Source organism: Hesperophylax consimilis, chromosome 27 (assembly GCF_061612785.1).
Source record: "Hesperophylax consimilis isolate HC1 chromosome 27, BYU_Hcon_1.0, whole genome shotgun sequence".
NCBI classification, from domain to species: Eukaryota; Metazoa; Arthropoda; class Insecta; order Trichoptera; family Limnephilidae; genus Hesperophylax; species Hesperophylax consimilis.
In genome coordinates, this window is record NC_142862.1 from 23,470,067 (window position 1) to 23,495,980 (window position 25,914).

The window sequence follows — 25,914 nt, forward strand, 5'->3', positions numbered from 1 at the left end:
TTTCTCTTTCCCATCTCCTTCTCTTTCTTACCACCTTCAGCCTAACAACATACCCCAATTGGGGATGCCATAGTTTCACTGGCTCGAGGCTGTTGAGAACTGTTAAGTCTATTTTCGGTTGCGGTATTTACATTTAAAAAAAAACCTTTTCGTCCTGCTCCAATGCTCTTCCATGTAGTCTATCCACCTCTTCGTATTTAGCTTCAACTCAGGCATTTAATGGTCATAATCTTTGGTGTCCTATCATCTGACATTCTTTCAACAAGTCTCACAGTCAATTAATGATCAATTTTCTTGCATAATTCCGAGCATTTTGCGAGCATGTGTAGTGCGTAGCTAAGTTCCCCATACCTCCCCGTGTCTTGACCGCCGGAGAGTTTTGTCTTGGGGGAGAGCGAGGGCTAACGATGCACTCGACTCGCACAATGGTTCCGTTATGAGTTATGAGGGGCAGTTGTGAACACAGAAGAAAGTCATAAATCTGCGCCAACTTAGTTTCACTAGCATCCGCCAGGGGCGGGGGCGGCTGACCACTTCTTATTGAGATTTATGGGAAAACTTTCAGCTTTTCTGGGATCTTTTATCTAATGGATATCCTACAATATTTTATGTACTATTTATAACGCCAGAAAATTATTTGGTTCTAAAGTAATTATTAGAATTACTTTTTACTGTCTACTGATAATGAGTAGGTACCGCACAAGAATTCCAACTACTCGTAGCTAGTGGGATTATGGCTTTCCCAATTTGGAAAATATTGTGAGACAGAAGAGTGGAGGGGAAGGAAATGGGAGTCAGGATGGTCATAAGAATGGCTAAAACCATTCAATGATAAATGGTGGTCTAGTCTTTCAACAGGACGATACTAAAATTATGAACGACTCTTAAAGTAAGGAATTTATTTCATTTTATTTGAAATTCCTATGTAAAATAAAGTATGTACTGTAAAATTGATTACCTGTACGAAAATTTTAAATGCATATTAATTTTAAACTAAGCTGTAAATTTAGACTATCAGATATCTTACATTTATTATTTATACTACCCAGCAATTTATTATTAGTGAGCTGAGAAATGAATAACAAAAAAATCGTTGGAAAATAAAGACATTAAGTTCATTGAAAGAAAATACATTGATTCTTTGAAAAAATTACGTTTGCATTAAAAACATTAAGCAGCCTAAAAAATACTAGCTAGATGGGTACCTACTTTAAAAATTGCAGTATCTATGTTAACCTTCTTATAGTTGTGACAACACTGTCACGGACTGTCAGTTTTCTAATCTTGCATAACCTATATCTACAAAAACTACATTTCTTATCTCAAAGCTGCTGAAGAACTGCCCGTGTTTTGTTCGAGCCGGAATTATTACATATAACTTAAAATGGTGGAATTACAGAAACAACGCGTGGAGCAGGAGATGACGAAAATTGTGGACACTTTGGACAAACAATATCTGCGTAAAATTCAAGTAAATGAGTGATGAAATATCGTGAAACTTTTGAGGTTATTTGAAGAGCTAAGCTAGTTCTGAGTAATTCTGCTGGTTATTCAATTCACATATAAGTGTCTTAACCACATCTTACTCTTACTTACCTAACTTTAACTAAAAATGGAACTTTAATGCATCTTTTACCATCATTAGATATTTAAGTTAAATTTTTTTTTAAAGAGCCTTTACATGCAGCAGAATTCGACAAGTTTACCTAACAGTTTATTTACAAACAAGTTCTGCTGTGTAATTATTATGACGGCATTTACAAACCCCAGTGTGACGAATGCAATGTTGTGATTGTTTGACAAACTGGCCTAGTACAATTAATATTAAATTTTTAAAACTACAAGCGATTGTTTAAAAATAAAAATAAAGTACATTCACAATTTGCCAAACATCTAGATAAAAATCACTCACTCAGTGATAATAATAAGCCAACTAATTTACATGTACAAAATAAAGGCCGCACTGGTTTTATGAAGTTTGTCTAATATTTGAAGCATTTGGCTTCTCAAACACAAAGTTGAAATTAGCATTGTATTATATTACTAGCTGTACCCCAGCACGCGTTGCTGTGGCTCAGTTTGTCTGTGCAGATAGAGAAACAATAGCGCGTGTTGCTTTTATGTCCAACAGATGTTGCTGTTTTTTTAAAAGAAAGCATGTTTGTTCAAGAGATGTCGCTGTTTTTCAAAAAAGTATATTTTTACCTGTCACAGGTGACATCTATACATATAATAAAGGTATATAAACACATGCGTGTTATTCGAATGCAACGTTGTGTCAAAATTTCAAAGCAATCTGTGAAGAACTTTGGGAGATTTAAGATTTTAATCAAACATTTTTATTTATATAGATTTCTTTTCGTTTTTCAGGGGGATATGCATCGGTGCGCAGCAAAATGCTGTGACAGTACAACCTCTTCCTTGGAGTACACACATAGCTGCATTGAGAACTGTGGAGTTCCGTTGAATAATGCCAACAATTATGTGCAGGTACATTTTACCCCCGGTTTATTTAATTTATATACAGGGTGTATCGGCACGTACCCGACAAACTTTAACCAGCTATTCCTTAGCACATTTGGAGTAAAAAATGTTATGGGCACTTTGCTGTCCGGTAACATTTTTTTTAAATAAAAAATTTACTATTCATATTTTCACCACATGTCACCAATGTTTTATCCTTTGTCAAAGTTTGAAAACCCGTCTGGCAATATTTTGTTCGAGTTTCGTTGAATAATGTACGTACGTACCTACGTTGGCGCGCTTTTACAATCACAACGAAATGGCACGGCACCATTCGTCTCATTTTTAACTATTATTATTTAGTGTGTACGAAAGAGCGAGGACACTTTTTGACACACTTGCTAATAACAGCTGCTGAACACGAGATACAATGCAAATGACAGTGACGGAGTGTGGATTTTTTATTTATTTTTTGTTTTTAATGGAAAAAAAATGTTACCGGACAGCAAAGCGCCAATAACATTTTTTACTCTAAATGTGCTGAGGAAAAGCTGGTTAAAGTTTGTCGGGTACTTGCCGATACACCCTGTATATAACTAGCTGAGTGACTTTAATTTATGTATATAACTAACTGAATTTATATAAATAACTAGCAAAAATTGTCCAAAGAAGCGAAGTTAGCAGTCCACAATAGAGTGCTGGTACCTACCCTGATGTATGGAAGTGAGGCATGGAACTGGCAAAGAAAGGATGAAAGTAGATTGAATGCTGTTGAAATGAGATCCCTGAGGCGTATGTGTGTAAAACCATGTATGATCGTGTGAGGAATGTGGAGATCCGCAAAGATTGCAAGGCTGATGTAAGCGTAGTGAGTAAGATTAAGTCAGGGATGCTTAGATGGTTTGGGCATGTAGAGCGAATGAGCGAAGAAAGGAGTGTAAGGAGGATATATGATGCAAACACGAATGGTAGCAGAAGTCGGGGTCGCCTGAGGAAGACATGGCACGATCAAGTGAATCAGATACTCGAGTCGGGCCATGTCAAGAGTCAGAATAATAGAAGAGTATGACGCAAGAAGAGTGTGCCAAGACCGAGTTGTTTGGCGGTCCGTCCTCTCTGCCTACCGTAAACGGCGTGATGGTTAGTTAGTTGACTAGCTGATGTTTACCCGTCGTTGCTTGGGGTTATGAATGATCTGGAGTAAAGTTTTGAGGTTGTGATTTCTAGTGGACCTGAAGCTGGGGTCATTTTTAATGTGGAAATAACATTATTGTATTTTTATAAGTATTTGTTTGACTTGAATGTGCCATGTCTTCCTCGGGCCTCCTCGACTTCTCCTGCAATTCTCTTCCACGTCGTACATTCTCCTTACACCCCTTTCTTCGTTCACTACTGTGTACCATATTGTTACTGTTAAAAAACTGTATCGACTACGTATCTTATTCCAGTACAGTGATAATGCATTAAGTCTTCCGCAGGCTTCCCCAACTTCTCTTATCATTAAACACTACTGTAAACACTCCTCGCACTAATAAAAACAAACTTTGAAATTTTCATCGCAATCAGATGAATGGCATAGAAACATTCATTTTTGTTGTGTTCGTACAAACAGGTCTCCAACTCGTCTTGGAAGGAGGTTATAAATAATTGGTTCTTTTAGATTAATCAGGGATTTATTAATACTCCGTGTGTTATAATGGTGACTCGATAGTCGACCTAACTAGAAGCTTGCTAATTGGAATCTCAAACAGTAAGTTTCTCTGGGAGCCTTCCCACTGGCCCTGGCGACTACTGGCCACTGGCTCCATCTTGTGGACTTCCACGCAAGCTCTATGCACTGCCCTCTATGCGTGCATATATGAAGTTCTTACTTCTCAAAAATTTTATATATATATATTTAATAACAATATGTATTCAGCTTTGTGTTTCCGAGATGGTGTTAAATGTATTCTTAATATATGGAGATTAAGTATAACCTTTTGGTCGCTATCGTAAAAGTAAGAAATCAGCATTGATAATGGCCGTATCAATGCTTGATGTGACAACTTTGATTGCCAATTATACAGCACTCCTCTGTCATACTAAATGTTACCGGTCGCCCAAAATGTATTACGATGCTGACTTTTATGGAGATTTATCAAAAATAAAGGTAAAGGTTTTTTTTAAATAACGCTTAGTTTCAACTTCATTACTATCAGAGTCGACTATTTGTCTCTGGGGAGATGGTAAGAGTTATTTAACTCTTGGAGTGCCGACACTGAATTTTCACCGTCTGCCAGCTGTTTCTATTTCTATAAGACCTTATTTGAAAAATTATGTTTTTGTAAATTGTACCATAATCTGTTAAAATATTATTATAACCTAACATAAATAGTTTCTTTCCGCAGAATAGCTCAGAGAATTGTTTTTAATTGATCCATTTGGATACGGCAGCACTCGAGGAGTTGAAGTTCCATTTTTAGTCTATCAAAGTTCAAATTTTCAAGGGTTTTGACAGTTTGATGGCCATGGCTTCCCAGCCATGGTGGTAGCCACGAATATGGAAGATACATGGCTGGCCCTGTGCAGGCGCAATTGGAGCACTCCGTCCCAACTTATACAGCGCCCTTGAGGTTTTTACTAGCACCAGGCACCGGGTTCTTATTTATAAATGTTGTGTCTCCACTAGCTTCAAGAACAATAACAAACTGCCTTGGATGAGAAAACTTAAACATTTCTGCCGTTTAGCAACAGTCGACGGTTTCTAGAATCATTTGATAGTAGCTTTGTTTAAAAAAAAACTAAAATACAGTCTTGACGTGAGAACCGATAAAGGGACCTATCTGGTTATTAAAATGGTGGGTGCCCTCGACTATAGCACGAGGTGCCGTTTGGCTCAGGGAGGCTCTGGGAAAATACTGACTAATATGGAGACATTTTAATGAATATCAAATCTTACAAATATATGGTCAGACGTATGTAGAGATTTCATTATTTTTCTCTTATTCCGCTTCACTCTTAATACGCAATATTTCACTTTCAAATAAATGGATTTAGCTTTATTAATTCAAAACATGATTTGTTATGTCGGGGGAGACGGAAAAATACGCACTTTTAATTTTAATTTCGTTTATTAAGTCACTTACGCGATATGTCAATTAGTATGCGGCGCCGTTATATTCATATCAAGAGTTGGATTATATTCATAATATCGTATTAGAATTAAATCACAAATCAGTCTATACAAACCTAGCGTAGCCCACAAACTACTTGAAAACTGGGATATAACTCTAAAGGGGACGCGAGCAGGCGTTATTAAAGGTTCCCCAACATTTATAGTAACTTTTAGTAATAATATAACTAAATTCAAGTATTAATTCAAAGTAAACATTCCATATTTACCGTGAAGCGGAATTCGTAACCTTTACCGAGATTTCATTCTATGCATATGTTTCATATATTCTATTTTGTAGAGATTTCAGTCTATGCAAATGTTTCATATATTCTATTTTGTCTATTCCAGGGTGAACTCAGTCACATGCAGGACAAACTTCAGCGCTGCGTCATGCAGTGCAATGACGACATTCGAGACGCCATGGGGCCCAATCCCAGCACGGAACTTGTAAGTTAACTATACTTTCCATCTAAAATAGAAACAATTAAAAAAAGGGGGAATTGAACCATGAATCATTTTTAGTACTAAATCCCATACACTGTGTTGTCAATATCATTCACCCATATGACTACTGCAAATGGCATCTAACCAACAGCGGCAACCTCCCTTTATTTCTACCGACACACCAAATACTTAACATGCATTGATTCCGCAGCTTTGATAGTCCTTATAGCTGCAACCCCGTAATAACCCCATGTACTTGTCCTTCTATAAGTAGAGTTGATACTATTAAATATCTTGGTATTCAAATAGACGATCTTCTTAAATGGAATGTACATGTTGCAAACCTAACGACAAAACTGAGGAAACTCATTTATTTCTTTAAAAATGTTAGGGATATTTTAAATAGAAAACAACTGAAACAAGTTTACTGTGCTCTTGTTCAATCGTCTCTTGAATATGGTATTATCCGTTGGGGTAGTGCTACACATACTTGTCTGGAGCCATTAGCAAAGATACAAAAAATAATTCTGAAGGTTATTCTAAAAGTCCCATTAAGAACGAATACTGATTTTATTTTTAAGACACTAAGGACGGGTTGTTTCGGAGAAACTGAACAATTCATCAAATTTCAACGTTAATTTTCAAGTTCTGTGAAAGATTTTTTCAAGTTCTGTTTTTATTTCAGTTTTGTCAAGCAACTAGCCTACAATTATATAAAAACAGAACTTGAATAAGCCTTTCACAGAACCCGAAAATAAACTTTGAAATTTGATGAATTGTTCAAATTCTCCGAAACAATCCGTCTTAAATGTTCCAAACCTGAAAAAATTATATTCAAAAAATATCCTGCTTCATCAATTTAAAAATACCCATATGTATGAAGAACGAACAAGCACTAGAGCCTTGAGACTTTCACATGTAAAATCTTTTAACATCCCAGTTTGTCAAACCTCCTATGGACAAAAAAGCTTTAAATACAATGCTATTAAGCTATTCAATTCTTTACCTATTGACATTAGAAACACACAAATCAAAACTTTATTTAAAAATAAAATCATTGATTACCTCCAATAAAAATATACATTGAACTATTTCATAACATACTAAAAATTGTGCCTACTGTGTATATATATGTTTAATACGCCTTTTGGTCAAACTGAAACTTTATTAATTAATTACTTAAAATTATTATTGCTCGGCCTCCACCTTCTACATTCATTCTTGAATTGTATAATTTAAAAAAAAAAAACAAAATAATACTGATTTTAATATTTCTATTTTTGAGACCGATAATTCGTGGTGGAATTCCATTATAATATATTATAATAAAACAAATAAAAAACTTTCAACATTAAAATATGTAGTTAGGTTAGACCATCCCTACTTCAATGTAAACATGTACCCCTTCAATAAGTAACTTTGTAATTAATAAGCTATTAGTATCAGTTGCTAAGTCCCTACTTTCTTAATTCTTATAATAATTTCTCAAATGTAAACATGTATCATTTCAAAAAGCAAATATAATCCCATCATAAATAATGATTTGACAATAAAATTAGGTCATTAATAATGCATATTACCTGTGAGGTTTTTTCCCTGATAAATATTGAAATGAGCTACAAACCCAAGGTAATTAGCTTACTGGAATTACCAAATATTTAGAAATTCCACAATCTTAAACGACTTAGTAACAAATAAAATGGATTAAAACCCTATAAACTACCCCTCTCCCCCCTCCCCCATATGTTGTGTATATAAACCGTAGACTAAGAATTTTGTGTACCAGTCTGAAGATGGCTTTGACGAGCTGAAACCGGTTACGGTCAAAATAAAATTAAGTGAAATAAAGTTTTTTATTTGTTTTATTATAATATATAATACTGATTTTATTTTATTTTATCTGCCATTTTCACAATATTGTATTAGCTAAAACCTAGTTAACAACCACTATGTAAATTGCCATCTCGACACGGGCGTTCCACACCTAGTGAGATGGGCAATACGTCACTATTGTAACTAAATGTAATATTAAAATAAAATAAATAAATTGTTTGTAGCTCGACGGAGTTCGGTATGCTTCCATGATGCCGTATCTCCCTTTGTTTATTTTATCTGCGATGGTTCCAACATGTATAAGTATGGGTAGTTCCTAATCTAAAAATACTCAGTCAAAGCCTTTTAAAACATTTAAAAAATAATCTTATGTATTCAAACTTTTTTCGACTTTATAAACCATCAGATTTGGTTAGTGATTATTATTTTACATATAACAGCGCAATTAATCCTAGGTATATGTATGACACGCTTGCATTTAAATGCTCGTCTTCATGAAGGTTATTTTAGTTAACACATTGCAAACCGCATTACTAGGTGAACTGCCGCATTTCAATCTAAAAATAATACTTCGACCAATTCTTTATAACCGTGTACATATATTTTCAACTCCGCTCTTCAAAAATACAATTTTCACGCTGACATATAACTTTTATGTCCCTAACAATTATACTTGAGGGAGATCCCATGCACTCTTATATGCTCCGAAAGCGAGGACTTCTGCCTATCAGAACGCGCCAATAAACAGAGCGACTCAACTGCTTAACGATTCTGCATTAGCCATCGACATTTTCAATGTCACCTACAGACAATTCAGTAACTATCTTATGACACATGTGACAAAATAGTAAAACTGCCTGTGTAAACCTTTTAATTTGTAATCTTCTCCATGATATATTGGTGTATAACCGTTTCATGGAGAACATGAAAAAATAAATAATTAATATACCCATTTCTCTGAAATTGGATAATATTACTGCAGTTAATATACTAAATAAATGTCGGTCTTACCCAATTGGGATTTGGCGCAGTTGTTAGTGCGGTTGACTCCAGTCCGTGGGGCGGAAGGTTCAATCCTTAGTCAAAGCAAAAAGAAATTAAATTTTAAAGTAATTTTAAAAGTTCACATCAGTTTAACCTCTCAGACAAAGACTTTTATTTACTATGTGTTCCTTTGAGAACTGTCAAAACGTGATAATTTTGTGTTATTTATGAGTTTTGCTAAAAGCTTCATAACTCACGTTTTGGGAAACGTAGCCTCATTCTAAAAAATGTTTTGGAAAGATTATGAAATCCACTATCGCATTGTGTTGTTATACGTAAATATTTGCGTTTCTAAATATACAATTTAAAAAAACATCAAAAATATGTAAAAATCGCTTACCATTATTTCAAAGCCTGGAAAAATGTACTTTTTTCCGAGTATCATAAAGAAATAACACTTTATATATTGAAGAAATATAATTAAAAACTATTAGTCACCTCAAAATATTAACCGTCCAAACTAAAATATTTTTAATAAATTATTTAGAAATGCAATAAATTATGAACGAACAAGATGACAGATTCAATCAGCTTAGATAATGCACCTCTACGTTCCATAGATATTCTTGAATGCAGACGCTTTGCGTTATTCATTATCGATTCTCTGTTTTTTAAATCATGGCAATCCGTATACTAGTGATGGAAATAAATCGATTTTCGAATTCGATAAATCGAAAAGACGTTCTAATGTCTTGACCGCTATTATCATATTTACGTCTTTTGACGTTCTAATGTTCTGAGTGGTTAAGAGCCAGTTCCTGGGTAGTAATGTTCAATCTTCAGTCAAACAAAAAAAAAAATCTTTGTAATTGGCTACTAGTCGGTCCAAGAGATGAGAGATCAAATATATATATATTATCGTAAAAGATTTTGTTTTTATCGGTTGATTTTTTTGTGTTTTTATTTTATCTTCATCTTTTACTGGGACCATGTGAGATAGCCCACAACTAATCAATTATTATTAAATTAGAAATTATTGCTGTTATATATATGTATATATTTATAAATTTGTTTTTCCATTTTAGGCTGACAAAATGACGATGCAGTTTGAGCGGTGCGCCACAAAGTGCGTGGATAAGCACATCGACTCCATCCCCAACCTGATGAAGTCCATGAAGGTTGTGTTAGCGCAGGGCGCCCCCAGCAGAAAGCAGTCATAGTGAAAACACAACCTGACATTGAAACAGTCATGGATTCAATGCTAGCTGAATTAACTATAATATAGAGAGATTTGTTGCTTGAAGTAGGTAGCTGCAATGTATATGCATTGTCATTGATTGATTGGAAAATACTAGAAAAGTCTTTGCTAGTAAGTAATGTTAACAGTGAGGTAGCGACAAAACCAACACCTTCAATAAAATGTCTTGTTATTTTTATTTAAGTCCGCTACAAACAAAACAAAAAAACGCTCCCTATTTTTAGAGTTGTCCTTAATGAAGGAGAATGCGGGCGGCGAATGCGGTGTTGCAAGCCACCGACGAGTGATAGCGAACTACTCATAAAACACACCCTTTCTGCATAAAGCAAAAAACATGCGTCTGCACACCTTCTTTTGCTTACAGTCTAGCGATAGCAGAATCTCTGACTGCAGATTTATAGAGATCATAAACACATTTCAACAATTAAATTTACATATAGATTCAACTCTTTTGATTACTTCTAACTGCGTAGGAAAGGAGTAATCAAAAGAGAAGGTGGAACTAGTGCCTAGGACAACCAGGCACAACACATCCAACACTGTAACTAGGCTCTTCTATCATTCTACTACTCGGCGTGACTGTTCTTGAATAAGCTATAAGTGTGTTTGTTTCGTTTAAACGATGAAGTGCAGTGTAAATTTGGTTTCAAACCATTCAGGAAGATAGTTACAATCGACTAATCGTGGCTTTAATTGGTTCCATGATATTTCATCGAAATGAAAATTCAACACACCTTTAAAAGGTGATATAGAGTCATTAAAAGTGATGAAACAAAAACTAGGTTAATAGTTAATAAATTTTATTTTTTATAGTTACCTGTGTAACCTATTTAACCTAGGTTTTTTTCATCACTTTTCATGACTTTATATCAATTATTGGAGGTGTGTTGAATTGTCATTTTGATGACATACCCGGTCACCATTTTATTTGATATGTTATTTTAACACGTTGAACGCCATTGTGGAAATGAAGAAAAATTACCATTTTAAATGTGAAAAAAAAAAAAACGCAAATGGCATCGGCGACCATCAAAACGTATATCTTTTTTTTTTTACCAAAATTTGCCATGAAAGTCAAGAAAGTAAACTGCGGTCCCCGGTGACCGTCATGGCGCTATGTGATAAAAATGACGATTTTCGTTATGAGCTCACCCGTGACCTACATGGCGTTCAACGTGTTAATCACCGCTAGGTGACACTTATCATTTAAAACGGTAAAAAAAAAGGTTGTAAATTTTATTATATGAACTAGCTGTACCCCACCGTTCGTTAAAAAAAACATGTTTCTCCAACGGACGGTGCTATAACTACTTTTATTCAAAGTTGAAGTTATTATTATTTTTAATTAGCGCCATCTCTTGCTGATTCGACCAACAATTCCCAATTGTACCGCGATGGATCGACGTTTCAATTTGAAATTATACACCCGAACCCTAGATTTCTGTCATCATATTATTATGACCATCTCCACTCCCTGTTATTAACCCTAATTTAATAACTTTTCATAATCAAGTACCATTTACGTCTATGGTTTATTGTCTATGGTTGTGTGTCATTGTGATAAAAGTTTATCAAATGGCTCAAAGGTTCACACTTTTGAATTTAATTTCATAATTTTTAATATTTACTATCCTAATTTTATGTCCAAATTACATAAATAATATATCATTCTTGGCTGCTATGTATTCAGTGATAATAACCTAAGTAAATAAATAAATAAACATTGCATCATGTAAGAAATTATGTTTTAAAGATTGGCGGCCATTTTAACTGTCATTGTCCATACAAATCAACATATTCAATTTTGTAGCCGGTGAATATTGCATAGCAAACAGAAAATTGAGTTTAATAATATTTTGTTTTTTTATTGATTTTCAATCTCTGCATTGACCAAATAGCCCGCAGTAATAATATGTTGTTGACTTTTAATTACCTACAGCAAAGACTTTTCTTGTATTTTCTCAATGCATAAAATGTTTGTTAACACTAGGCTAAGAAAATTATCAGATCATAAATTTAATGAAAATGCTGTCTCCAAGTAGAAAAAACTTGATTTCATCAAAAACTGACATACAGTTTTAATGATATTTTTAGGGGGTGTTTCTCCATCTTCCCAATAAGCTGTCAATAACTATCCATTATAATAAATAAATACTAAAAATAGACATAAAACTCGCCTAACTTATCCGATATATAGGTTTTAGTATCGTATGGTAAAGTCATACTTATAGCTTATCAAGCGATATTGAAATCGAAAATATACGTTATCCTATGAATAGTGCTTTGAATAGCTTATCGAGAGGATGTAAAATACCCCCTAAACCTGACCTATGCAGCTGTCTATGTTTCGTATTATGTATTGGTGCATTTAGAATGCATTTATCTAAACTTCTAATATACGAAACTGACTAAAATAAATGTATTGGGGTTGCAGGTCAAATTGCAAAATGAAGATCAATTCAATATAATATATTGTGTTAGTCACTGAAAAGGTTAATACACAGTACAAATGCTTTCCATGTAGATTTGGATGGAAATCAAAGCCGCGACTGGCTTCGTTCTTTTCGCTCGGTCTCGTCTCTCTTAAACTGCCTGACTTTTTTTTTCACCATTCTATTTTATAGAAATGAAAATTTCATAATGATGATCAATGACGTTACAATACATCTAGCCTTGCTATTGTCTCACAAACTCAAGATAAAATGTGGCAAGTAAGAAACACTCTTGTTTCCAATAAATTCTTCATTCAAACATTGTTCATCTATGACAAAAATAGACATTCGAAGAATATGTGCGTATAAACGATAGCGGGCTGTGTTTTCGTATTTTCATTGAATACTACATTCTACATTCACAAGTGTGACTGAGATAACAAGATACGCTTTCTCGCTTACACTATTAGATGAACACGGAATACTATATGAGTTGACCTACTGCTATTAGGTTGTCCTTATACTTGTGTGTTGCTACGTTTGCTATCTCTCTTTCTCTAATGGCACTGAAAATCTTTTGGAAATAATTGTTTTTTTTTATAATAATAAAATAATTTGTGTGTATTTACGAATGAAGTCTTATTTATTTGCTTTTACTAGCGTTTGTCGAGTAATGAAAATATTTTCTCACCACACATGAAGGCATTTTGGCATTTTTTAATTTACTTTGAGGTAGCATACAACCTTACGCTACTAAAAGTACTAAATCGAAAGCACTACAATTGACTTGCTTTTGGCTAGCCACTTTCAGAATTCTACAGCACGTCTATATATATATTGTAACGTCATGGATGATGATTTTTGTATTAGAAATTAAAGCAATGAATGGTCTGAGTTTTGAATCACAAAACACTCCATATCTTGTGTTCTTCTTTTTTCTTCGGTATTATTATTGAAATATCGACAGTTGGAATAGGTTATTAATATTTACAAAGTTATTCAATGCATGTTTGTGTTGATAATTCGTCTTATTTACCTTTAAAAGATAAAACTATAATATCTCATAAGTGTCAAGAACTCTTGTACATAGTATGTTATTGTTGATATTTTCAGTCTTTATACTATAACCATAAGCATGTATACAGCAATACATACCATAGAGCAAATATGTGAATAAATAGATATACATTATCATATGTCTCAGTTTATTTTTCTATCATCCTTTTTTAACAATAAAATGCAGAAATTAAACTTTTCAATTCCATCCGATATGAAACATTTTTAATCCTTTTGAGCGCTGGCTTATCAAAATGGTAATCTGATATTAATATGTTTTGTTTGTGGGATTTTTACCCTTGGAATGCTACGGAGGTATTAGGTCATGGCAATACCGAATAATAGAATAAAACTAATTAAAAATTTAAGGCTGCACAAGTAAGCATTCAAAAAGAAGAAAAAGATGATTTGAAACGGCGATTCGTAAATGCGAATTTTAGAGTAATGTCATTAATCAAAATTGTGAAAATATTTAATGAAACATGACTCATTTAAAATAAAACAAAAATCTCATTATAAATGTCTAAAGTAACATTTAAAGATAAACTGTGAATTTTTTCATACCTATAACATGTTAAATAACAGAACAAAATGTGTTTTTAATAATTTTTAGAGTACATTTTTCCATTTTTTTCTATCGAGGGAATTTCATATAATTACCGTTTCGGCTCTGCAAATGTATAGACATTATCTTTACAAATAACATATATTTTTTTTAGAACTTAAAGTGTTACAAATCAGTAGAAATTCGGAATGGGGGGCTTAAAATGTTATCTAATGCTCAACTACCGAATTATTTACATTGACATTTGACTTGAAAAACGGTAAAAATTTGCAATGCCCTCCTGATTTTATTTGTCAAACGCACATTGGGTATTATTTTATGTTGCATGATATAAATGAAAGATGTTATTATTATGTACCAACAAAAAACAGTTTGTTTTTTCCGCGATAAATAATTATTATCGTTGTTAAAAATCATCCCAACATAATAGTATGTAACAAATCTATGTAGGTAAAGCTATTTTTTTAAACCCTCAATTCAGATTTTCTATTCCACATTTTATTCTAAGTGAAATGTATAATAATTAATTATTATAATTTTATAATAAAATACAAATAAACAGAAATATATTATTTTTAATTCTTAGCTTAAGACGAGACAATACCCTAAAATAAAGTGGGAATCTTGACGATGTAAGTGAAGAATCCATGCACGAAAATATGCGACACGCTTCCCTGGTGTATTGGACAGACCTGTTGTAATATACTGTTTTTATTAACCTTAAATATAAATAAGTTACATTCATAGGGAACGCTCTAAAGAATATATATATGTATTATCGTTACAAATTCGTTGGAATTAATTAAAATGTAGACCACGAGCAAAAACCCGTTATTAGAGTCTTGTGTGTCGCCTTAATTTAGGTTTAGTAAGCTAGTCAAGAATTTATTAATTTTTAACTATTTTTGCTCAATATGTAATAATATATTCGTAAGAATAATTTGGATTTCCCTCCATTCAAAAATGCTATTCTCCCATAGAGTAAAAAGAATATTTTCCCGTTTATTTATTGTTATCAAGATTAATTTGTAGAACTCCATTTTAATTTCGTTTTTCTTTTAAATATTTATGAATTTAATTTAAATAATCAATCGTCTACATGGGCTTTTACATATTTTTACAGTTACAGTTAAAGAAAAACACAACTTTTGACCTCCAGATATCATAAACAATAATAATAATATAATGTACGTTCATAATACATAGTTTACAAATGCTATCTTATTAATAATAAGAATACATAACAAAATGCAGAAAAGATGAAAATGCTAAGAAGAACAAGTTTTTACATTGTGGATAAATAGAAAGCGCTATAGCTCCTGACATGTCATATGTAATAATAATTAGATGGTAGAACTTGGTTAAAAGTAAACTTTTTTTTTAAATAAATTGAATGATAATATTATTGCTAGTCAATCCAAGGGAGCTTGTCATGCCTCAATACAAAGGACTAGACCATCAAAACTGTGGTTTCAAAAATTCCCCCATTTGTCCAAAGAAAACTGGACATTGTTCCATTCCTTCTCTCTCACCTTTTTAAAATTCACATGCTTGACTCCCCAGATTATACTTTCTGTGGTCAAGAAACTTTAGATAACATATTTTTGCTTGTCCCTCTCTAAACAAATTTACTCTCTTCTATCAAGCCTTACCTACAATTGCCTCCCCTCAATTCAACATCTCAGCTGTTAAATAATAAGTCTAAACTCTTCCATATAATTTGTAAATTTTCCCATTTAACCCTTTCAGAACCGCACTTTTGTATTGACATAAAAACCATATTTTATTTTTGATAACAGCTTGATATGTCCCTAGGTATCCATGTGACTTGAATTCACAGAAAGGCCAAAGCAAACACGTGCGCCTGCATCTGTGACTGTGATTTTACACGCAGATGGAGGCGGCAGTCGGATATTATTAGACCTTAAGTATTTAGTAAAGAGCCCGGCCGGAAATCGCAATAAAAATTTAGAAAGCCAACTCAAGCAATACACCCATTAGTCGGCAGATTTATCTCTAGACCCTCATTAAGTAGTAATTCTCAAATGGGAACGTTAAGCCAGCGACCCGGCAATAAAACAAACCTTCGCCCAAGGCTAGGCTAAATTGTAATTGTTTGAAGGTCATATTTAAAAACGTAATTTTAAAATATTGAACATTAAGTATAAATCTAGATGTAAGAGTAATTGTCAACTTAGATTAGAAATTTAATTGCAACCATATATTAATTAAGTGTATGCATGCATAATGTTAAGATACTTAAATATGTATTAAGATTTTGAACCATAAGTTAGTACGAATCAGCCAGACAGCGCAATCTAGCGGTGAGAATGGCGATGCCAGCGCCACGGACTCAGCCAACGCACCGAAGTGGTGTAAAGCGGAACCACTATAGTTCAGCACCCCACCACAGGCGCGCTACGGTCACCGGATTGCGCGGGTGAATACCACTGATTGAGCTCTCAACAGTCACGCTCTCGCCTCTCAGGAGTCACCATCTCGCGTCCGCCGAGAAACCTCTTGCCCTCCCCCTTGGAGCGGTCACCGAGGCTCCTCCCGTAACCCCGCGAACTTCCACCCAGGAAGCCAGAGTGGTCGCCAGACTTCCGCCCAGGAAGCTGCCCTCTCAGAAGTCGCTGCCTGCCGACTCCGCCCTTCGGAGCCTTGGCCCACCCAAGCTGAACTGATTCCGCCCTTCGGAACCAGCCCAAGTTGCCGCTTTTTTTTTGTGTATCAGTGATAAGTGCGAACGTGGAGTACGCGGTTCCAGAATCATCGTAAAGGGAAGTGCCTGAACAATTTTTCCATATTTATCTCGTAACGTGACCCAACTTTTAAGACATTGAATGAACAATAATTTAGGATTAAGAAAAAGGACAATTAATTTTAAGAATTACAATTTAAAACTATCATTAAGCTAGATTAAGACTAACCCTTCTTTATACATTTTTTTTTAAATAAAGTTTAATCGTGTTTGAACTTAAGTAACTTATTTTTTTTGTACTCGTTCCTCCTTATTTTTTACATGAATAATATTAATTATTAACTTCCCTTAAGTAGAGTTGTAACAAGCTTAAAAATTTTTTTTTTCTTGGTAGTAACAAAGAATAATAATAAAAATCCTAATTATTAAATTAGGATTTTTATTATTTTTAGGCCTCAGAGGGTTATTTTTTATTGGTAAGGAAAAAACTTTCACACAAACAATTGTTTAATTTAAAAAAAATATTAATTTACATTGTAACGTTCATAAATTTAAAGAAAACAAAAAATGGATTCCAGTCCAAGCAAAACAGACATATCATTATATTTACGGTATTTGTCGCTTTAATAAAGATTGCAAACTAGCGGAAAAATATACACATTGAGAAATATTATTCACAAACATGGACCTAAAAAGCCCTGGACAGTGCATTTTTTGTGTGAATGGCATTAAAGCCAAATCTAGGGTGATCTACCTGGCACCCATCTTGTATGACTAAAAAAAATTACAAACTTTTGAACTCATTTGTATGCAAAGTGGTGCATAATGAACTATTATTATTTTACTTCTGTGTTGTTAATGCAGTTATAATGGCTTATGATTTTTGGGGGTGTTTGATGAGACCAGGAATGGGATACATCAATGAAAATTTAAGAAGGTTTTGGCATTTTCCATACATTTTCTCCCTCACCCCGCGGCTTCAAATTGTACTAGCATTAATTCGTCCATGGTTTTTAGGTAAACAAAGGACTCACAAAATATGTGGCTATTTGTTTCACAAAATCAAGAGACATTATTTTTTTTCTTTGCGTTCCTGTTGAGGAACACTAGTATGTATTGAAAGGGTTAAATATAAATAATATATATATAAATTCACCTCCCTCTTTCCATAATTTGAAATGATAGCCAAAAACATCCTTAAAGGGTGAAAGCCAGAAACATTTGAAAAAAAGTATTATTCAAATATAAAAGTAAAAATATTTTCCCCTCATTCAATGACGCAGTTGCAACAAAAATACTAAGAAATCACTCAAAAAACTCATCGATCCGAACGCAAAAACAGCTTACAATTTTAGTAATGCCATCTAGCGTATAGTACAAGAACTAACTATAAAACGTGAGCTAAACTTTTTTTTTACTGATTATTTGTATAGTTGTAGTGCTTCCCACACGGATCGCTACTGTTTTTATTGATAATATTTGAATAAGCTTTTGGTTTGGACATCCATAGATTCGTTTGCGGGCATGCGCACTCGTGACTAGCACACAGCGTAGAAATCGGTAATCGTTTTTCACCAATCTGAAATTCCTAAGCTCGTTTCTCGTTTATCGGAACGATATTTGTGCGGCTGACGACCCTTTGTTTGAGTTATGACGTTAAGTGCCCTCCCGGCATTAAATTGTGTTAGTAAAGAAAGTTTATCCCGCAGTAAACCCTTACCAAGAGCTATGCCTTCGATAATTTCTAGTAATTGGTGAGTACTATCCAAAATATCCTGCGATTTTTCTCTCCTTCGACCGCCCCGGCGGCCATGTTGAATATGAACTGTCATGTTTACAATGATTTTGTTTATATTTCGGTTGTTTTGTTATGATTCTCTAATCTAGATTGATAAACCTTCGCAAATAATCTATCCATATCTTATCTACTTGTCGAAATCTTTAAAACATTGTTATTGTAACGGCTTCTTACTGGATTTTGTGCACGCAGAGCCACTGTAGTATACATTCTCCGCCCTTTTCTCTCACACCAATATATTCTTTGTCCCTTGTTCATGTTCCCGTTTTCTTTTTTATAATTTAACCATTGCGAAAACTGGTTTCGAATGTTATATATTAGAAACAAAAGAACGGAAAGGGTTATAAACCCTCATTTTACAAATACAAAGCGAACAAACTAGCCATATATCATTAGAACCGTTCTAATTGGTATCGACAACATTACATACAGTAAACGGTAACAATTTTCAAAATTAATGATGTCAAATAATGTTTGGAAATAACCAGTTTTCACGAGTTTCTACTGAATTCACGATTATATTCTCAATGACCGAAAACAAACAATGATTTAGAAAAGTCTTGATTATAATAATTAAAAAGATAATGTTATTATTATTGTCAATACGGTTTGTTCACACATAAAATTGTTACAAACTTTTGTAATTATTGTATGTTGTTATCGTCAAACTTTCAGATAATAATGTTATTAAGACACCTTATACAGTACCTTCTGGAATCTTCCATACTAATTACTGATATTGATAATAGATTCCAGATATGTCTTGTTTTAAAACGAAGAATTTATTGTAGTTAGGTACCTACTTTATTCGCCCTTGCTTCAATTTCTAATGAAAATGACCCTGTATAATTTTATTCCAAATTCAATAATAAAAGTGAGGTGATTATTTTTATCAATTCGCCTCTGGTATTTTTTGCACAATGCGATATAAAATTTAATTTAGTTCTTGAACAAATGAATAATGTCAATATCAAGTCGCCAAGTACAAGTAAAATTACATGTTGTCTGGTTTATATGTGTAATATCCTATAATATATAAGCTCACCCATAAATGGCGCCAGATTATTATTCTATTAGATTCAGTTATAATGGCTTTTAGCTGTCGAGTATTGTAGAAACCGAGGGTATCATAAATAAGGTCGGGGACATTGTCAATCGTTGAGCCGTTTTAATTTAAACCCGGAGATACGACAATATGGATATTTCAAAACTCCATAGCTTATGTTTGGTCGCGGTTAAAAAACAGTTCAAACAAGACGCCAGAGCGTTTTTGCTAAGACAAACAGAACTTGTTTTATAAAATTTTTATTGTCAATCTTTGTTGTTATTGAAAAAATCCATAGAACCGATAAGTAAAGTAGATCTGAACCGATTTGAAAGAAAACGGTTGTCGCCAATATACTACACAAGAGCTCTCAACCCTTATATGCCCCAGACAGGCCAATTAAGGCGATGCACTACGTAGTAATGCAAAATCAAGTGTTTTTGGTTTGAAAATTTGGTCGCCTAGAAATATTTCCGATGCTTTAATTAAATACTGCGAGTAGAATACATCTTGGCCTTTGAAATAATCGAGTATTTTTTTAGATGAGTCTTTTTATAAGCCCAGAAAAAAATAATGTATAAGGCCTATGAAAACTGCTTTAAAGTTCAAAATCTCCTACTTACGAACGGTTATGATTTTATTGTATAATGTGGCAAATTAAGTTATTTATAAAATGATCGGAAAAAAATTAAATATTTATGCCTGAATATTAACAAAATAAAATAAAAGACACTTTTTGGCCATGTTTTTTTCTTGCATAAATCAAAACATGCGGATGGTGTTAAGCGGGAATTTAAACCTTATCGCCATCTACATAAGGGGTGTTATTGATAGCGGCTCGATTTAAAATATTACACGACGTAGTGCATCGCCTTAAATTGATTTTCTGTTCTAGAAAGAATTTCTGGTAAATTTACATAAAATAGGGACATGGTTAATACGCACTTTTAATAGAATAAATCAGTTAGATAATAATGAGAGATGTTTCAGTATTCGGGAATGGAAAATAATGCATTTTAATAGTTATTTCGTTGAAATTAAAATTGATTTCTCACTTGGCGGTCATTGTTATCGATGTTAAAGTTGTAAGGTTAGTTTTTTCTTCTCTTATTTAACCCAAAATATGAATTCTAAAATAGATTTTAGTTTGGGTTAAAGGTTTTAGTTTTTTTATAAAATAGCTATTAAAATGCATTATTTCCATTTGAAATCTGAAATACTTTCTTCTCATTGTTAGCTAAACTTATATACATTGTTTTATTGCGTATTAACCACGTTCTATTTCCTGTATATTCACCGAATTTCGGTATAAATTTCATCAATGTAACCGTAAGAAAGGAAATATTGAGCTTACTTCAGGACACACGGACACAACACATTTTCAATGGTTTATCTCATCGAGTATTTATTTGATAGACCCCGAGCTTATAAAATAATCTCTCAACGACATGTCATATGTGCTAATTATAATTTATGTTATTGTTTCAGCACAATAATTGATAATAATAGTTAGGTTGGGACGGAAACCGTCGCATTATGATTCACATCCACTCGAGTGGAAAATTCCACTGCGCGGGAACAAACATTACGAAAGATTTTGGAACGAGCTACCGGCAGCTTTTTTTCCTCCTTCGAGACCCGCATTAAGGCGAAGCTTAATGCCAAATCACTATTTTGATTAATCTTTATAACGAATTGGTGTACATTATGAATACCAAAATACATGTTTTAGATAAATTGAAGGTTTTCCTATCGCTTCGCTTGATTAGAATACAAATAAAAAATAAATTACTCAATCAAAAGTATATAAATGCAAACTACTAAAAAAAATTTTTTTTTCAATATAAATGTATGAACGCGTAAAGCAAACAACTTTAAAAAATACAGTTTTATAGCTAAGATTATCTGTGACAGTTTCACTTGATTAACTTTTTTGGTTTCTTATAAAATTATTTACAAAATAAATAAAAACCAGTTTTTTTGATTGAAATTGAACATTTCTAGACTCCTTTTGTCAAGCGATTGTAATGCCTATTACCTACGATATACCAAGAATATACACATTTTTGGCTTGTAGCTTCCTTTTAATAAATCCCCTCCTATAGTTCCTACTTTGACACGCCTCACAACACTGCCCAACAGTACACAATACACACGCGGACATATTATACGCATTTCTCTGAAATTTGGATGACACTACAGCAGTTAATATACGAAATAAATGTCGACCCTACGCAATCAAGATTTAGTTCAGTTGTCAGCGCGGTTGATTCCAGTCCTTGGGGAGGAAGATTCAATCCTCACTGAAACCTAAAAGTGTTTATCTACATATCCCTAAATAGTACAAAATATAGTCTGTTTGTGAGCTTAGTTCATTTACATTACACACCGGATTTTGATGGGGTTTTCATTATCATTTAGAGTATTTCTTCCCGAAGGTTTATATACATATACAGGGTGTATCGGCACGTACCCGACAAACTTTAACCAGCTATTCCTTAGCACATTTGGAGTAAAAAATGTTATGGGCACTTTGCTGTCCGGTAACATTTTTTTACTTTTAAATACAAAAAATAAATAAAATTTCCACACTCCGTTACTGCCACCAGTATAGGGGTAAAGTACTTGGCAACGCCGCGCTACTGTCATCTCTTTCACACGTATTCTGTCTCAAGTCCCGTGTGGGCTTTTATAAGCAAGTGTGTCGAAAACCATCTTCGCTCTTTCCTACACACTAAATAATAATAGTTAAAAATGAGACGAATGATGCCATACCATTGTGATTGTAAAGCGCGCCAATACGTAAGTATACAATGATACTCGAATAAGAATTGCCAGGTGGGTTTTTTAATCGCTTTAATCTGACTTCAAACAATAATTAAACACGTAAAAATTATTTAATATAATATTACAGTACAGTACTTTGAACCTTCGCAATAAATTTATTTGATTTTAAGTTTAGTTTGTAGAACTCCATTTCAATTTAGAGATTTTTTTTTAATTTTTAACATTCTTATTATTAAATTTTAAAAAACAGTGTGTTTATAAACAAGTTCTGCTAGTTGTAATTATTATTACGCGTGACAGCTGTTTCACCTTCTGACGGCATTATCAAACTGTGGTGAAGCCACTTAAAGACGACGTAAGTGATAACTTTCTATTTTTATTATCCTGGCTTTATTGATTTCCGAGTAAATTGTCGTAAATTATTATTTGCTAATTCCTATTATTGCATTGTTTAAAATTTCACTTAATGTCGTTGGTATTTCCAACTGATGACTCAGGGGTTTATTTCCCTGAATAATTAAGTATTTTGGGGTCTAATTATCATGCATTTCATAACATCCGATATATCTACACAATTTTTATGTTGAATTGGGGAAAGTTTTATGGCTAAGGGAAGGAGTGGAAGGTGAGGAAGTACCTGGATATTCAGATCTGGTCACCAAATACGGCTAGTCATTTCAAGCAACGTTTAAATTCTGAACCTGGATATTCAGATCTGGTCACCAAATACGGCTAGTTATTTCAAGCATTGTTTAAATTCTGAACCTGGATATTCAGATCTGGTCACCAAATACGGCTAGTTATTTCAAGCATTGTTTAAATTCTGAACCTGGATATTCAGATCTGGTCACCAAATACGGCTAGTTATTTCAAGCATTGTTTAAATTCTAAACCTGGATATTCAGATCTGGTCACCAAATACGGCTAGTTATTTCAAGCATTGTTAAATTCTAAACCTGGATATTCAGATCTGGTCACCAAATACGGCTAGTTATTTCAAGCATTGTTTAAATTCTAAACCTGGATATTCAGATTTGGTCACCAAATACGGCTAGTCATTTCAAGCAACGTTTAAATACTGAACCTGGATATTCAGATCTGGTCACCAAATACGGCTAGTTATTTCAAGCATTGTTTAAATTCTGAACCTGGATATTCAGATCTGGTCACCAAATACGGCTAGTTATTTCAAGCATTGTTTAAATTCTAAACCTGGATATTCAGATCTGGTCACCAAATACGGCTAGTTATTTCAAGCATTGTTAAATTCTAAACCTGGATATTCAGATCTGGTCACCAAATACGGCTAGTTATTTCAAGCATTGTTTAAATTCTAAACCTGGATATTCAGATTTGGTCACCAAATACGGCTAGTTATTTCAAGCAACGTTTAAATTCTGAATTAATTAATCAATTACGAAAAAGCGTGGGGTTAAGAATATTTTTTAAAATTATAGTTGTAATTTATTGTCGATTTTTTAAAAAATTTGCGATATTTTAAATAAAATTTAATAATTATTATGTAAATAAATTAGCAATCTGGCAGCATTCATTTGCAGGTGGTCAATCCAATGCAGTCATGACGTTTGTGTGAGTGCTTTCCTTTGTCTCAGTGTGTTGCGCAGCAGTTTTATATGAACCGTTTTTTGATTCATCGGGATTGTTTTTAAAACTATACATTCTTTGTACCTTCAAATTAGTGGAAATAAACTTAAGTGTGTCAAGCTGTTCGTTATATTCCGGTAATTCTGGAAGGCTTTTAACATAAGCAATAATATTCATAAATCACATTCCGCGAAGTTGTAAATAACTAAATTTATTAAAAAATATACGTTGTAGGATAGCCTGGCAAGTAACATTTTGACAGAGCACTTACGGTGATTTAAAAAACAACGGCGCTGTTCAAATAATCCAGTTATTATTATTGATAAGTACCTAAGTGAGGAAAATTGTTTTTAAAAGTGCTCAGAATTATTGGACTTCGATTATAAATTCAGGAAATCTACTAATTAGTTTCTTAGTTTCAAAATTAGACTATTTAATACGTGAAACGCGTAAGAGGTGAAACCAGAGCATTCCAGAGGTGAAACAATTTAGATACAAAAATAAAACTGATGTGTACAATACAAGAAGACAATCAGTGATTCGCATACGAAAAATGTGAATAATCATTATTGTTAAATAAAATATTTATTTTCTGGTACTGGATTATGTAATACGGGCTTCGTTCGCAGCGACACGCGAGCAGTTGCGACGTTGCTTTCAAATTTTGACAAAGGATAAAACAGTGGTGACATGTGGTGAAAATATGTTCAATTAATTTTTTATTAAAAAAAAACGTTACCGGACAGCAAAGTGCACATAACATTTTTTACTCCAAATGTGCTAAGGAATAGCTGGTTAAAGTTTGTCGGGTTAGTGCCGATACACCCGTATAATACATTCACATTATATTTATAAAAAGTAGAGAAAAGTCGATGTTTTGTAATCAAGTCGTAAAAAATATTGTAGGGAGCTTACATTGCTAACGCTGGCTAAACCTTATGAGATACATCAAAATAATGTACTACGGAATTGTATATCTCAAAAAGGCCTACAGCAGGGGTGTCAAACTGGATATTCTTAAGGGCCGTTTATAACATTTGGCGTGTGTAAGCGGGCCGGACTCAATATTTAAAAAATAAAACCCATACTTATTTGTTAAAATCTTTATTTAGTTAGATACCTATTTATTATAAATTCAGTAAGTTAAAAAGAAGGGTAACAAGGTAAATTATCTTGAGCCGGACACCTGACTTCTCTTGTTTTTGACAAGTTCATTGAAGTCGGGTGTCATATTCGTCGTAGTTACTTTTAGAATCGATTGGAGATTTTCATCCGTAAGCCGTGAGCGATGATTGTTTTTATTTATTTTCATAACGGAAAACATCTGCTTGCATAAATACGTACTACCAAACATACACAGGATACGTGCCGCATGATTTCTTATACTTGGATAGTTATTCAAACTCTTGAAATATTGTGTATAAAATGTAATAAAATTAACTTCCTTAAATTTATCCTTTACAATGCTGTCGCATTGGAGATCTATCAATTCCATTTGCAAATGAATTGGTGCCAGTGCAGCATCAAAAGTAAATGGATTGTTGAAAAGTGGGAATTCCATTTTATGCATTTTGCGAAAATCTTCAAAACGACTGTTAAATTCTGTTAAGAATACTCATCCAATTTTGTCTGGTTCACTGTGCCAAATGATTTCACGTGAGGGAAATGATCAAGTGTTTGGTTTTTTATGTGAATTTCCCACAGTCTTAATTTTGTTTCGAAGGCTTGTAAATGCGAATACATTTGAGTGACGATCAAGTCTTTACCCTGTAACTTTATATTGAGG

General features: G+C 33.4%; 1 protein-coding gene across 2 annotated transcripts; it reads left to right on the plus strand.

Moving 5' to 3' along the window:
• Nucleotides 1-1,307: 1,307 nt before the first annotated feature.
• LOC149410794 (TIM double twin CX3C motif protein-like) lies at nucleotides 1,308-14,701 on the plus strand. 2 transcript variants are annotated; one of them, XM_089648368.1, is made up of 4 exons: nucleotides 1,308-1,471; nucleotides 2,371-2,490; nucleotides 5,966-6,064; nucleotides 9,964-14,701. In XM_089648368.1, the coding sequence occupies exons 1-4, from the start codon at nucleotides 1,385-1,387 to the stop codon at nucleotides 10,096-10,098; spliced, it is 441 nt and encodes a 146-aa protein (XP_089504494.1). In that variant the 5' UTR covers nucleotides 1,308-1,384; the 3' UTR covers nucleotides 10,099-14,701. The 2 variants fall into 2 exon arrangements, with proteins under 2 accessions (XP_089504494.1, XP_089504495.1); XM_089648369.1 differs by lacking the exon at nucleotides 2,371-2,490.
• Nucleotides 14,702-25,914: the final 11,213 nt, after the last annotated feature.

Excerpts from the sequence above, each read along its gene's own strand:
- LOC149410794 (XM_089648368.1), top strand. The coding sequence starts at position 1,385 with ATGGTGGAATTACAGAAACAACGCGTGGAGCAGGAGATGACGAAAATT. Across the intron at positions 1,472-2,370 it reads AATATCTGCGTAAAATTCAA|GGGGATATGCATCGGTGCGC; the intron begins GTAAATGAGTGA and ends TTCGTTTTTCAG. Across the intron at positions 6,065-9,963 it reads CCAATCCCAGCACGGAACTT|GCTGACAAAATGACGATGCA; the intron begins GTAAGTTAACTA and ends TTTCCATTTTAG.